Source organism: Plectropomus leopardus, chromosome 5 (assembly GCF_026936395.1).
Source record: "Plectropomus leopardus strain MGB_pleo_1.0 chromosome 5, ASM2693639v1, whole genome shotgun sequence".
Lineage (NCBI taxonomy): Eukaryota > Metazoa > Chordata > Actinopteri > Perciformes > Serranidae > Plectropomus > Plectropomus leopardus.
In genome coordinates, this window is record NC_142180.1 from 23,894,908 (window position 1) to 23,911,312 (window position 16,405).

The 16,405-nt window shown below is 39.3% G+C and overlaps 2 protein-coding genes across 3 annotated transcripts in view; one reads left to right on the forward strand and one right to left on the reverse strand.

Annotated features, from left to right (window-relative positions):
• Positions 1-16,405, forward strand: part of agbl4 (AGBL carboxypeptidase 4) — a 497,335-nt gene that overhangs the window by 47,660 nt on the left and 433,270 nt on the right. The gene's annotated exons all lie outside the window — the stretch shown is intronic.
• elavl4 (ELAV like neuron-specific RNA binding protein 4) overlaps positions 6,626-16,405 on the reverse strand; it is a 96,781-nt gene continuing 87,001 nt past the window's right edge. The window contains exons 8-9 of one of the 2 annotated variants that reach the window (XM_088077781.1): positions 14,297-14,335; positions 6,626-11,271 (exon numbers count right to left, since the gene is read on the reverse strand). In XM_088077781.1, coding sequence (XP_087933907.1) covers positions 10,944-11,271; positions 14,297-14,335 — 367 coding nt within the window. In that variant the 3' untranslated portion in view covers positions 6,626-10,943. The remainder of the gene's footprint in view (positions 11,272-14,296; positions 14,336-16,405) is intronic. The other variant, XM_088077782.1, reaches the window with a different exon arrangement.

Below are 16,405 nucleotides of genomic sequence, written 5' to 3' on the forward strand. Positions count from 1 at the left end.
CAGAAATCTTGTTCACAATGTTTGTCAGAGGGAAAAAGTGTTTTTTTTGGCATAGGCATCACATGACAGATGCAGAAGTTGTAATTTCATGTTTTAGCCACTAGGTCAAATTGGCCTGAAAGTCTGGTGCTAACATACCAAGATGTGGGAGACCCGGAAACACTGACCAGTCAAAGCAGACTGGGCTTTTTTGGGAAAGAGGCTTAAAGAGATAAACACTAAAACACAGCATTTCAGACAGAAAATAAATACCAGCGTTCCAGCACAGACAGTACAAGGAAAATTAAGTGTTTTGTGTGTTTTTTTTGATACATTAAAGCATGTTAATGTGCATTACTAGAAACCCGCAATACAAGAGTGAACCATGGAAATGAGAATAAAAGGTCCTCTTTATTTAACAGTGTGACACAGCCTGAGGATAAAGTATCTTTAATTCAGTGTCATGAAATCACAAATAGTTTCCATAGTTGCAGCACGGATACATCCAAATAAATTATATAAACACGTAAACTTTCTCCAAATGTTAATACACATTGCAAGAGTTCAAGACAAACAGGTACAATGCACTGACAGCATAATGATGCTAATGTACTCATTAGTCAAAACCAATTAAGAACAAAGGTTTACATGGTATGGCCTTAGTTTCAGGCTAAAATGCAAAAAAGCAATAACTGCTAAGTGAATCACCTACATGACAATAACTAAACTAACATTGTGGATATTCACACATAAAGAAATGGGTTTATTTGGGTCAGAATGGGCACTTTTAGCCACTTTTCACAAATCTCTTATGTTAAACATCACAACATGTCAGAGTGAATTTAGTCGGGGAGGATCACTATATACTTTTTAATAAATCTTGAACTTTACCTCACCTGGTTATGATGCTTTACAACACGATAGAGCACAGAATGGGTGCTTTCTCTGCACTGAAACAGACACTATTACCCGCCTTTAAGTTTGGCAAGCCCCCTGCTGCAGCTCCTCTACGGTGCTCGAGTCAAGAGCGTGGCCTGGAATGAGTGCTCTTTTCAGCTGTGTGCAGCAGAAGCCTGCACAGAGGAAAAATTAACATGTGAATACCTCTTCAGGCATTGATTGGAAGCTCTGAGTCCTGACTCTTCTCTCATATTGGTTTGCTTCAGTAAATTCTTTCCACTCTGGTCAGTCCAGGCTAAGCATCTCAATATAGCATCACACTGGTGAGTCGTGCGTTGTTGTGATGCTGTGTCGTACGTCACAACATGGCGACAGATTGTGTGTACAGGAAAGTGCTGCCCCTAAGCTAGAACAGTGTGATCCCATGGTGCTGGAGATATTGCATTGAAATTAAGAGACTTCACAGGGGAGCAGATTGCAAGCAGAGCCCTCGGGGACTGAAACTTCCTGAATGGGATCCAGTGTTTTATTAGGCCCTCGTGAGTGTCGCTTGCTCTCCAAGGAAGCAGCAGAGGTGACAGTTGCATCACTGTTCACATAACTCATGGTGAAAAAGCCTGTTACAACTGAAACATAAAAAATCTGCTGGTGCATCTGTTTAGCTTCCTCTCTTCAAGTCACCTCCAGAGTAGAAACAACTTAAATGGACAACAAATGTGTTGAAAAAGGAAATCCTGAGTAGTGTCTTATAATGAGGGAGAATCTGAGGATGCAAAGGAGGCTGGGTTTGTGTGGTGGAAGTGCTCTCTTGGTTGCTGTCATCCTTTTCTCTGTTTTGTTTTGTTAAATGGGTTGTTATTTTTTAGTTGAGTGTTTCCATCCTAACTGGTCAGTTATTGATGATGATATTAGGAGTAGCAGACCAAAGAGTTCATGAAGTATTTTGGAGGAAGTATTCACTTTCTTTACTTAAGGAAAAGCACTAATACCACATCGTGAAAATACGCTGTTAAAAGTAAAAGACCTGCATTAAAATGTGAGTAAAAGTAAGTCTAATCAGAAAAAATTATTACAAGGAACAGTATTAAATTCAGAAAAATCTAAAAAAAAAAAACAAAAAAAAACACCCCGCCAAATTTGAAACTATTAACCTACCCAATTCAAAGAAATAAAATACAGTGTAAAAATAAAAAATATTCAAAAAAGAGAGAGAAAAAAATGACCTAAATGTTTATCAGAATAGTAGCCAATATATTTTCTGTTTTCATTAGCTAATGAATCAGTTTTTTTTTCTGTACTTTCACTGGTTAGTTTAATTTGTAACAAGACTGCAGGCTGCAGAGGAGAAGGTCGGGGAGGGAGTGAGTTAAGGAAGAGCTGAAAAGACCTTCAGTGTCGGCTGTGAGAACTCAGTTGTATTTAACAGTAGCTACAAATACAATTTTACCTAAAAATCAAGAATACTTTGTGACATATCAACTTGTAATCATCAGTTTATCAAAACTGTGTCAAACAAACAAAAAACAGTGTTTTGACAGCCAGCAGTTTAAATATAATGTCATGAAAGAAAACTGAAAGATTTTCATTTGATCAAAAACAACTAAAATGCAAGAGAACCAAGACCAAATGTAAATAACACCTTACCCAACAACATTCAATAACTGAAGAGTTTTGTATTTTTAATTTGGATAAAGGTAGCCTCTATAAGCTAAAAACAGAGATTTCACCCCACCTTTTTTAAGATAATGTTGTGATCCAACTGTCTCACAGTCACCAGGGTTCCCTGCAGTGTTTTATAGAGGAACTGAGCCTTTCCTAAAATAGACAACCTCCAGTAACATCATAAAAAATACACCTCTATAACTTAAAACATAAATTCTGGGAGTGGGGAGAATAGAAACCATAGAAATAGCATGAGATTAGAACGGACATTCTCATTCAAATATAGCAAAATGGTCAGAGTGGTGGCCATTTTTATGTGCATAAATTGTGACTGTTGGATGTGTGGTTGTAGCGGGCAAAATTGCATATGAAGTTCCTTATAAACCAAGTAGCGACTAGTAGCAGACTAACTGAGGTGTGGGTTTGCAGTAACCACCAAACGAGTGGTGAAGTTGTAGTTGTGAAGTTGTTGTTCTTGTGTGCTAGCTCTGTTCTTGTGCTGCTAGACAGGAATCGATGATTGCTGGATTTCATTGCTTTATATTTTCTTTGGTAAGTCATCAGATTGTATTCATTAGTCAAACTATAGAGTGTGACATGCTTTGTCATCATCAACTAACTAGAAATGTTCCGATACCATTTTTCCTTCCCGATAACGACTCCAAAACCTGAACTTGTGCTTCAGTCGATACAATGAATGATCCGACACCCTTACATTGAAATAAAATGTAACAGCTATATGATACTAACCCTGTATAGATGTGAAATGATTGCTATCAATGTGGTTTTGCAACCCTTTTTAAAACATAAAAATGTATCTGTGATGTGTTTTCAAATTCTTGATAAGATTTATAAGAAATTGGTGACAATAGTGCCACACCTCACAGCCAAAGGTTTGCATACTGTCCATACTGCCTTTTTATCGGTGGGATTTACCAGGGTAAAATATGTATGCTTTGGCTTTCAGTTAGCCTTACACTACTTTCAAGTTTATTAAAAAGTAAATTGAATTGATTCAGTGTGTAGACTTGCATTCTCCCACATACTGGATCCAGCATTTTAGGCAATATTGGAAGCATTTCCTATACTGTATCGGAACAAGTCTACAACAAACAGTCGCCAAATGCTATATTTTTAATTTGATTGGTTACTTTTAAGGTATATATTACTAAACTGATTATAACTAAGATGCATCAGTATCTGGTTATCACCTCTGCTAAACAATTTCATGAGCAAAATGCTGTTCACTTAGCACATACACATAATACATTGTGATTTTATACAGTGCCAGAACTAGGCTTCATTATGTGGAGCATCATAACACTATCACTTACAAAGAGGGAGTAAAAATAAAAGCTTTAGGAGAGGAGGCTGCTGTAATCTCAATTTCTAAAAGTCTTGGGCTGCAGTAAGAAGATATAACACATTAAAACAAACTTCATAATCAAACAGACAGTCCAATCAGTCTGATCAGCATGTTAATGCCAAAACAGAAAATGAAGTGGACTGCGCACTCGTCTGAGAGCCGCTCGGTTAATAAATAACATGAAGTGAAGCTGAGAGTCTTTTGATTAGGCAGTGTGAAATCTCTAAAGTGGACAAAGGGGTGAAGAGAGGTATCCCATTAATGTCAGAGTGTGTACCAAGGAGAGCTAGAGGGCAACAACAGCTCCCCCACTGCACAGATTTGACTGCGGAAGATTTGTCAAAGACAAGTAGCTCCTTATGAAATAATATGCTTCCGACTGCGAGGCTCATGCTTGTCATTTGGCAGAACCGCCGTCTACATCACAGCACGGCAGGATGCTGACATTCACACCATGGAGCGAGTGTGATCAGCTCTCACCCAGGCAGATGAAAAGTGGTTTATATAGAAACTGAGAGGCAGCATCATATGGTTGCACCTGGTGACAGAATATGGTGAGAAGTGAGCCATATTAAACCCAACAACTCTCCGTAACGAGAGCACTTTTGCTTCCTTTGGAATTTAAACATCTTGTTTTCGTGAGATTTTTTTTTAGTGATTTTTTTTTCTCATGCTGCATTTTCTTTTACCCATGTCTGAGTCACAGCAGAGTAAAACAGACTTCTTTTTCACCGCATTAAAGTTGAAATCAACAGTTGTTTATTGAACTAGCTATTGCCATTACACCCCTAAGGAGTTGGTTCAAAGGGGACTTGAAAGCACACACTGAATCATGTCCTCCCCATCTACTTTCTCCTTGATGAGAGTGGAGGATCATTAAATTGCTAACAACGGGAGAGGAAAGACAAGAGTGGCTGAACATGTCGCAGTTTAACAACCATCTTCTCCTCTGCAACTGCTGTAATGCTCTCCGGCACAATTTGGATTATAAAGGCGTGAAGCCGGGCTCACATCACTGGACATTAGTGAGTACATTGAGAACGTTGTTATTGATGAACAGATGTGGTCTGGAGCGGTGATGAGCTGCGTGTGGTGGTATTTCTCTGTCCTCTAAGGCCTTTTTCTCAGTCCCTTTGCTTCAGGTGCTTTCTAGGCTGACTGCTGAAGTTCTGCATTGTGAGGCTGAGAGATCAGAGATGAGATGAAAAGCACATATTGACCACAGATATTCCCACTCAGTGAGAGGCAGCATTTTGCCACAAAGGTCTCGGATACTCTGGTGAAGATCCAGGGGGCAGTGTTATCTCACTGATTCCTCGCTCCTGTCCTAAAGCAGCACCTTTGAGGGCTGACTGAGATCAGCACTGCGTTTTATGTCTGCAGTGTTACTGCCTCATAGTCGTGACTGTCCCTCAGAAGCTGAAAGGTCACAGCGAACGCAGATTAAATCTGTGATTTACTGTTGCAGTTAATGCTATTGTGCCGTATTACTAATTTGAACTCTTGTGTGCCTTGTGTTGAGTGAGAAGAATATACGACGACTGCAACTATTATTAATCAAATGAGGTTCTTGTGGATTCATCTGTTGGTAATTTTTGGGATAAATTCTTTGCTTAATTTTATGAAATGTTAGAAAAGTATGAAAAACACCCTTCACAACTGCTCTGAGCCAAAGATAACTATCCAATCTGCTTGCTTTGTCCAAAAATAAAATACAAAAAAAGCAGCTGATACTCTCATTTGCGGAACTGGAACTATCAAATGTGAGCTTTTTTTCCCCTTAATAAATTATTTTGAATATAACTGTATGTAATATATGTAATTGATTAAAATCTACAGTATACACTGGATATATAAAATATCAGGTGCATTTCCATTAAGTACATAAATGAGATGAGTTGTTGTGTAAACCTCAGCTGATATGGCTGTTATCAGGCCATTAAATGGCTGTTATCAGTGGTCATAAGCATCATAGATATGGGTTTTAGGGGCCTGCCACACCTACTATTAGATTAAGAGTGCCTTTCTCAGACCATGAAATGAGACTTTCTGCCAGAGAGGGTGGTCACACTTCATTATGATAGTCTGACTACAGGTAATTTATAGTATTTTTAACATTTCGACAACTGAGATTTAACAATTCAGTTGTTTCACTTTGTTTGTAGATGTTTATAGAGTATGTGACAACTCATGAACATTCCTATATATTCTCCAAATACGCAGGAAAATCTAAACTAATAAGCCGTTGAAATGTTACAAGCACTCTATGAAATATCTGTGGGCGAGCATCTGTTGGCAGAAATGGTATGTAATACTCATATCTGTGTTTATGTTGATTTATAATCACCTGAAAATAAATGTTGTGGTTTTGTATCCTTAAGATTAGCCGTTTATATAAACTTATGGAGTGGATCAGCTCCGAGGCCATCATGCCTTTCTACAATTAAGGGATAAATCAAATACTGGCTCTAGATAGGACCATTTCCGTTATTTGAGGGGTTTTTTGTGACAGCGCAATAGTTCTTTTACACACTTGGCACATGTGATAAGTTTCACCTCTGAAACCTCACTGCTAGATGCCACTAAATTATACAACCCCATCAGGTGACAAAAGAGAGGTAGATAAAGAAGCAAAAAATGAAGAGAACATCAGAGAGTTTCCCCTTAAAGTATGTAGTGTGAAACATCTAAATGCTTCAATCATCACGACAAGAAACATCCAAGCTCTTAACACCTCATTTTATTGTCCCAACATTCAAAAGTACAAATAATTCAAACACAACAGTTTTATGAAAAAGAAAAAACAAACATTTACAGCAAGATTTTTATTTTGTTTCCAGTTTCAGAAATGACCTAAACTAGCAAGGATAACATGAAGTCATTCATCGCAGTAATTGGATTAATAATAAGAATAAGAATACTAAGAATAATAGCAATAATAATCATAATAATCATCATTGATAATTGTTAAGTAATAACATAAGCAGGAGAGAGTAGAGAGAGCCGCGGTCATGGGGCCCTGTGAACATTTTTTCGTCTTTTTTGTCTTTAAAGATTTCGTTTATAGATTTTTCAGATAGTAAACAAACACGTCTCAGGAGGAAAATGAAAACTGACAAGAAGAGCCTAGTTCCTCTGTTCACCTTCCCTCCTCCACTACTGGCTGCGTTGTTCCTACTGGCAGGCTGCCACTATAAGGCGCTACAGGGGATGGTGTGAGCCATAGGGGTTGGGCATAGAGCGAGGTGACGCAGCCCCATGTTTCAAACACCCTGACATGCACACACTTTCACGCACACACACACGCATCCAGAGCAACCGCACGTGCTATCTCTGTCACACACACGCGCACATGCACTCAGGGAGACACACACATACATTTGTATACATGTGCGCTAAACAGACCCAAATGCACTATCACACACACACACATAGTCCATAAACACTTAACATATGTATATACTGTACATACGCACAATTGGATGTACTCCACGCTAACAAACATATGAGGACACAACACGCACACAGCTACAGAAAGGAACATGCATACAAACATGCACACACGCGCACACACACACATACACACACATGTGCACACAGGGTCTAGGCGGAACACAGGCACGCATCGTAAGAGTTCAAAAGTCATACAGTGTAGGAAATTAGTTCACACATCAGAACAACATTCTACTGGGGTCGTTGCATAATTCAAGCTCCCGACGGCAGCGGGGAGCATGAAGGGGTCTGGTTGGTTGGTGGGTGGGTTGGTTGGTTTGTTGCCGTTAGAAAACTATGTGATTGGATGGCGCAGATGATGACTGGATAGTAATGACGATATAGGATGACCCGGCCTGTCAGATGACTGAGGTGTGAGAGAGAAGGATGTAGTTAATGCGAGCATGCGTCTGAGTGTTTGAAATGCTCTCCACACACCTCCTTCATGTTTTCAAGTCTTAACAACAAACAAAAGAAATCCAATTCCGTATATTTATACTTCTGGAACCATTCCCTTACCTTTCACCTTTCAAAATATATAATATATATCATATTAGAGTATATAAAATATAGAATCGGTACAATCCCTTTTCATGCCTCCAGAGTACTTCTTAAGTATAGCAACAACTGCTGTAAATAACAGTTGGTGTGCAATGGTAACAATTTCTCATTTTTAAAGATTTGTTGGTATGTCATTTGAAAACATGATGAAACTTTTTAAAAATAAGTTTTGACTCTTAAGTGATTTTGACCGATTTAGTCCAGTGCAATGAATGACCCTCAAACAACAATGGGCATTTGCTCCTTTTTAAAATGTGTCTGCCCAAGCCTCCAAGAGCTGAATGTTATATAAAATGTCTCACTGAAAACTGAAAACTATGCTTTCAGACCCACATTTTTGCATAAGGTTTCATCACAAAGCGGTAGTAAGTGGAGGGAGGGTGTGGACGGAGTGGCTTTTTAGAACTACACAAACTTATCACAGGTTATATTGAACCAGAACGACTGTTTATAACATTCTATTAAGACTAAACTTTATTGAAAAAGATCTAAAGATTTCATTTTAACAAGACAAGAAAAAAGCAATAGCAAATTTAACTATTAACTAGGTTATGCATAGCGAGTAACTGTTTCTAGTAATAAGGGAAGAGCGTCCCCCAACCCTCCAGACATTTTTTTCAGTTTTCTTGACTTTTAGATTTTTTTTATATTGTAATTTTGATATATTGGTACAAAGCACAAACGTACTAAAAGTTCTCTCAGTGCAGTGGACTACTGGAAGAGCCTCTCCACTAGTCGCTTTGTTCCCTTTTGCTCAGAAACGCCCCCTCCCTGTACCAGAATCACGCAAATACACAGACAATGAAACAAATAAATACATAAATACACAGATAAATTAATCAATTAATAAATATATAATAAATACAAATAAATAGAAAAATAAATAGTTTAAAAAATAGATAAGTAAATAAACTGATAAACAAATTACAGTTATATTCTAAGCTTTTGTTCGGTTTCTTTTGCCGCGGTAGCTAACTGAAAAGTTAATCCAAATCTTTTTTTTTTCTCCACAAGCAACATGACAACAATTGAACAGTTTCCTCACAAGTTTTTCTAAGTAACTGAACCACCACTTCATAATAAGTTGTCATATGAAAAAGACAAGCTCAAACAAAAGAACAGTGACAACTCATATAGTACAGTAGATATTGTAAAACAAATGTAGACTATATATGTATATATATATCATCTATTTGTACACAGCAAATAAAGACACAGTTGTCATAGATCCTTTTTAAGGAAACAAATATCTAGACTAACGGAACTAGCTAATCATCATTTAGTTTTGACAAACGTTTCACGCTCAGCAAGTAACCTAAAAGTCAGCAAGCCAAACAAAAAAATACAAAATAAAAGATTTGTTCAGTGATTCTTACAAGGCCCAAAATTTCGTTTATCTGGTTGTTCAGCAAAGAAATAGTCTCACCAGATTTTGGGGCCAACAATAAACAAATATTAAACAAAGAACAGCAGCTCAATTCAATGCCAACATCGAAGTATTTTTTTTTCTTTAAACAACACATAGAACAACAAACTTGGATATTTAAGATATGTGAATAATGTAGTATAGCACCTACTGTTGATCGCTAAAAGGAAGTTCTTTTCAAATGTAAGTTCACAAACGCAGAGCGAAGAAAAATGATATAGATAATGTATAGTATGCTCTCTAAATGGATAGATGTGTATATATCTATTTACTGATATCCCATATTGACTGATGACAAAAACAGGAAAACAAGTGGACAAAGGGTCTTCTTGCTTTGGGCTCTGGACTATAAGGATGGTTAGGCCTTGGAAAGACCCCTCTCCCTTCCCTTTTGGGTATCGCTGTTGAATAATTACGCACTAGTACATATGTGAAAAATTACCAAAATCACCTGCCTCAGTTTGCATCCCTTCCTTCTACAAAATCACTGCCAACTTGGATTCCCCAAAAAACAAACAACCTTTGATCCTATAAAGTACCACGGCAGAACGACAAGACAAGGTGGTGCCCCCTCCCTCCCGCCCCGGCCCCCCCTAGTTAGCCAGTCAAAATATTTTTCTCTTTTTTCAAATCCAGATTCTTGTAAAAATTCTTCAATAATTATTATTTTAATTATCATTTATAAAAATAGATCTTCTTTCTCTTTATTTTTATCTTTTTCTAAACGCATTTTTTTCAAGCAAAGAGATCTTCTCTTTGGCAACAGTGTTATTTTTTTTTTTCTTAAATTACTGAACGTGTCATCAGGAAAGCTAACCCATCCCCTCCCTCGCCCCATCTCCCTGAACCCCTGTGAGGAAAGACATTATGTTTTGTTTGCGATACAAAACAAAAACAATGTTAGAAATTCTTTTTTTTTTTGTCTACATTTGTTATTGGGATTGTGGAATCCCACCTATAATCGATAAGGGGAAGTTTTTGATACACACTAAAAATGAATGAATGGTTCACCAATTTAAAAAAGAGCCCCCTCCCTTTCACCGACAGGGAGGTATATATAATACTAACGACAGTGGATCCGGATTTACAAAAGAAAAACAAATCCTGAATCAAGACAGAGAAAAGGTTTCAATCTAAAAAGGACATTCTCTTCTCTGAAATAAGGGAATACAGGGATTTGCTACTGTTTACACAGAAGAGAAAAATCATTTTAACAACCACAACGAACAGAAAGAATATACAACAGAGAGAAGCCTGCATTATCACAGGAGCTTCCAAAAAACTCATTAACATTTTCATCATTTCATTTTTGTAATACTTAGGCAACATTGGCTTATAGGTCCAAAGTTATAATATAAGCCATTTCTAGTTCAATTTGTTTGATGGTTTGTCGGTTGCTTTGTGTTCCGGTTGGAGTTTGCTGTGTTGGATGGCTGTAGTAGGGTGGTAGTGGTAGTGACTGAAGGGGCTAAGGGACAGGTGGAGGTGGGGGAGGGGGGTTGGGGGCAATTTGGGAGCAGACAAAGTCGCGGGGCAACTGCTTCTACCTGTCAAAGTTCAGGACTTGTGTGTCTTGTTAGTCTTGAAGGAGACTTGCAAGACGCGGTCGCCCAACCTGTAGCCGTTGAGACTGGCGATGGCCATGGCCGCCTCGTCGTAATTCGTCATGGTGACGAAGCCGAAGCCTTTGCACTTGTTGGTGTTGAAGTCACGGATCACCTTGACATTGTTGACCGCACCGAAGGGCCCAAACAGCTGCCAGAGCACGCTTTCATCCGAATCTGGGGACAGGTTGTACACAAAGATGCACCAACCGGTGCCCGTGTGCCCGGGGATGTTCATGCCGACCAGGCTGGTCATGCTGTCGATGGTGATGGGGGAGAACCTGAGAGGAGAGGGAGAGCAAAGAGAGGGGGAGAGAGAGAAGAGGAAGTTTTAATTGAACAGGTTAAGGCATAAAGTGGAACTCAGTGTCTGCATCTACTGTATATGAAATGGCCATAAACCGGTGAAAAACCTGTCTCCATCTTGTTTTTTGAGAGCCAAACAGAATCCCTCTAAATCTAAAAGCTTGCCATGACGCTCCCCTGCATGATATGCTACCATCTACGGTAACTTACTTTAAAACTGTGTCTGTTAGAATTTACTGATCAAACTACAAAAGCTGATCTCCAAGCTGTCAGACAAAATAGGACCTGTATGCATGGATGTTCAACATGGGTGCATGTATGTTAGTTTTTATGTGTGTCTGCATAGCGACGACTAAATGAGCTCCTCAGTTCTGAGAGGCCTCCTGTCAGGAATGACGACAGCGCTGCGTACTGAGCTGTATCTCTGCTGAAGGAGACGCAGACGAAGGTTCTCGCTTTGTGTCCTTGAGTGGCTCCTTTAGGAGCTAAATTGCAGGAAGTTGTTGAATTAAACCGTTGCTAGAAATCCATCAAAGATCACGCACCAGCCTGCTAAATCTGTTCTCATTCGCCTCATAATCTTCTCCTTTTTCTTGTGATGCAAGAGATTTGAATCCTCAGTTGACTTCACTTAATTGCCTTTCCGCTCAAAGGAAAGGGAAAAGAGGAAAAAAAATTCCCCACTTTTAAATAAAAGGTAAATGAGATAAAAAGGTTCATTTCTTATGCCACCTCTCTCCAAGAAACGACTATAGGCATTATTGGTTGTGCTTTAATTGAGATTTCCGCTTTGCTGCAGCTGTCTCAGAGAAGGCTGCTTTCTTAAGGAAAAGGAGGGAGGGAAGAGGGAGCAAACTAAATGGAAAATGGAAGCACTTTACAGCCCAGTGGCATTAAGGTACAAAGTGTATTCCTCCCACTCCTCCTGCAGTCTGCAGGGTGTTCTGTTCTGTTCTATTCCAAACTCGTGGCACTGATCGATAGCGCTGCTTGCAGTTCGGGGCCCCCACCACTCTCTCTCCAGTGACTATATATGGCCGGCAATCACTACGACCTTCACTGCATGACTTTGGTCATGCAGAGTTTGCTCCTGGCCATTGTGGTTTCTGTGGACGCTAATACAAGCTCTTTAGGGTGGTTAGCTTATTGACAGTAACGACTCTCTGCGCTCATTAAATGGCTTATAATGCTAATGATATTAGTATATGTCTTTCTTTATGATTAAGTAGACTTGAAATACATTTTAATATCATAAATCTTTATGAGTGAGATACAAGGGAATTTACATATTCACCACAGGGTTGCTGCAGCAGCTTTCTGTTTTACAAAAAGCTCCAAATCCTTTGTCTCACACATCTCTACATGGCCTCAATGTCTCGTTAATATTTTCTCCGGCATCAAGCAGGTGGAATCTTAACTGGCTTCATCACGTCGAGGCCTTGTCTGACATGCTCGACTGCGTTCAGGCCTCTCCTGCTGGGCTCGAAAAAAAACTTGGTGATTTATATGCAAAAGCAGGAGTATGTGAGGAGGTTTGTGAGAGTGTGACGGCTCGGAGGCTGGCTAACACTGCCACAGCGAGGATGTGGAGATGAGTGTGCCTGTATGTACATGTGTGTGCAAATGTGCATGCGAGTGTACCCAACAGAGCGGGACCAAACACTAACCAATGTTACAGACGAGACCAGGGGTTGCATAGCAACAGCGTAGCTGACCAGATATCTATTCTGTCCTTCCTAAAGCCGACCATCTCCAGCTCTTAACACCTTTCTTCTCTTTCCTTTCAAATAATAACCTCAGATCACTGGAAAGCACTTCTGACTTGATGGCGTGCTTTGCAATCAGGGCAGCTGAACTCGACACTATTTTCACATTTAGATAAGAAATTATGTAAAGACTCAGTGAGGCCACAGTGATTATTGGGAATGGGAGGCACTACAGCTTATATCTGGGAATGCCACACTGCATCACTACCAATGCATTATTCTGTAACTAGATTCTGAATCCCTGCTTTTGGCAAAATTACAGCTTTTCGGGGGAACATTTCGTGCGAGCTACAGTAAAACTTGGTCTCTGTTTGAGTTGCTAAGCTGACTTCAGATGGTGTCCCCTGTGCTTGCAACATGCAAGATGCCACTGTCAGCACATGAAACATCTATCACCACAGTGGCTGCTGCTCTGGGTTATGTAAGACCCATGGTAGCGAGAAAGCAAAATGAAACATGGAGGCGAAAAGGAAGGAATTCGAGCAGAGCAGTGCCGAGCAAAGCTGGAGCTGTCTGCAGTGAAACAGCATTTCCTGTTTCCAGCAGGGATCCAGGTTCTTCCAGCCTCATCCCGTGTCCTCACTGAATGCTACCTCATCTCAGCAAGGGCTGCCAAAAAATTAGGGCAATATATAATTTTTTTTATGGCTTCAGCTGCACAGATGTACATTTATCACATAAAAGGATTGTGTACATAGTTGATAGTGGATGTATAAAGGCTTTATTCTAATGATGTTGTAAGGAAATGCCGATATAATTAAAGTGACAAATTCAAATTGTTCGCAAGCTACAGCTGCAGAGTGACAAGGCAGGAGAACCTGAATCCGTAGAAAAAAAAACACACCTAGAAATTAGGAGTTTTACACCAGAGAACAAAATCCATTCAGTACACAGAAACAACCCAAAACAATCCAAACAACACCAGCACTTGTCATAATCAAAACAAAGCAAATTCATCACCACTGAAAACAAAGACTGATTTCTGAGTATTATTTTTTTTTTACAACTCGAGAGGTTGATACGGTTTTAAAACCAACTCAAGCTTACGTGGGAAAAGAAAACAAATCAAAGAACCAAAAATGTAATTGACCTTGAACGAATTGTCAAACGCAAAGTGACTGCAAAAATACAAGGAAACATAAACTAAAAAAAAAAAAGAAAGAACTGAAAAAAAGATATTGAAAAATCATTAAGTCAACATGGACATCTGGCATTGGGTGAAGTTTTTAATTACCTCTTTACGCCATAGGCCATATTAAGCAAATTGTCCAGCCTGTAAAGAGAAGGAGGGTTCTGGGGTTAATGGTGGGCAGATGGTCGACTCACTCAATGGAACTAATGTTAAGTCCCTGTAGGAACTGCATGGTCCTCCTCACTCAAGAACAAACAAACCCATCTATAGTTGGCCCATTACACTGAGGAGCCCCACCAGAAAATGCTATCATCGGTTAATGAAGCTACAATACCATCAGTATGGTCGGCACTTGCTCTGTTGGCCGCTACGCCATTTCAGTGCAGCCCTGCGCTAGCTAATGCCAGAGCAGAGTCTTACAGGCACATTACTGTAGGTGTTGCTGTTTAATTGTTACAAGACTACAGCAGTGGACTGGTCACAGTTCAGTATTACAGTCACATACAGAGCACTAATGGCAGCAGGGCATGAGCACTGCATGGCACACAGCTATACTACATAATGCTACGCAATGGCAAATCATTATTTTAAAATTGCATGTGTGTACCCATACAGTTTATGCTGCCACATTGATGGTTTTATTGGAAGATGAAGGTTGTTAAATAAATCTTGCTTTAATTTGTGTTAACTCAATTGAGAGAACACCTAAGATGACAGGAAATGATCCAGAGTTCTGTCAGTGTAATGGTTTGGCATTTGAATGATGGTGAGCGAGAGAGGTGATGATGATTAGTATGTTTTCTATGAGGTGGACCAACAACAACAACACAAGTGAACAATAAACTAGCCATGAAATTGTGAATGTCCATCTTTGTGGTCGGGGTCAACCTGTTAAGTGCTAACAGGTCAGGTGGAATGGCTGAGTGTTAGTCACGGGGTGTCAACTGTCTAAAGAGGTTAGTTTTTGGGAAATGTTCTGGTTTCATAATTCATAATAATTTCAGGCCCGTGAGCGACAGACATTGCAGTCAGCCAGGGTTTAGTTTGGGTTTCAGTGTGTTTGTGCAGTTTAAAAACCCAGTGGGCTGTGGGCATGTGTGTGTGAGCTGGACTTCAGAAACCTGTGGGCTGTATAAAATGTTGGCCCTCTTGGATGGATGCAGTCTGCTTGGTGACTCAATGACCTTCATTCCTCACTTGGGTCTGGCCTGTCTCATGTCTTATTAACTCCTCTGGCCTAATGGACAGGGGCCACGGCTTATTGAGCAACAGCTGGCCAGTGACGCCTCGTTCCTCTTGAAAACACTACAAACTCTCTGACTTTGACTCAACTAGCAGGGTTGATTCTCCTTGTCTCTTTCAGTCAACAAGTATTTGCTTTCTTGCAAAGCAACCGCTACACTGGTTTAAAATCTAATGAAAACTTTATGATTTTTACAGCGATATAATCCAGGTAACTACAATTACACCACTTAAAAGCTACATTATTATTATCTCACTTGATATATGCACAACTTCATTGTTATTTGATTGCAATTAAGAAAGCAATTAGGTTTTGAAGGCTTTTATTAAATAACCTGCATAATAATAATCACAATACTATTTACATTGATCATTTTAAATTGAATTTACATTGCATGTTAGAGATAACAGATCAGTAGTCTTCTAATCGGGGACAATTAAACACCGGGTTGCTGGGTAATTGTAGTTAAGTACCTTATAAATTAGAAATCCTGCAGAACTCTGAGTACTGAAAATCAGGATGGAAAAGAACAGTAATCACCTGTGCTTCAAAATATAATTTTTATATTGGCTGACAAGGTGCTCACACTGATCGTTAATTGTTTGTAACATTTAAATGTTTAAGTTGCTTAATTAAGTCAAATTGTGATAAATATTGCAATCCCCAGATGAAGTTAGCAGAGTTAATAATGTAAGCCTTTTACATTTAAAATCCATCTTTCGACTATATTGTGGGCCTGTATATAATCTGAATTTAAAGTGTCTGAATTTAAATTATTTCTGAGGGCCCTGACACACCAATGACCAACCACTGCTGCTATTGAGAATTATGTCTTCTTACACAGGCGCAAAACATACATGCATACAGCTTTGTCGCTACTAGTTTTTTTTAATGTTGGTTTTGATGTGTCTGCACCTTTAAATATGGAGATGGAGAACTTTTCAACCATCCCCACTAGCAATTCCAAG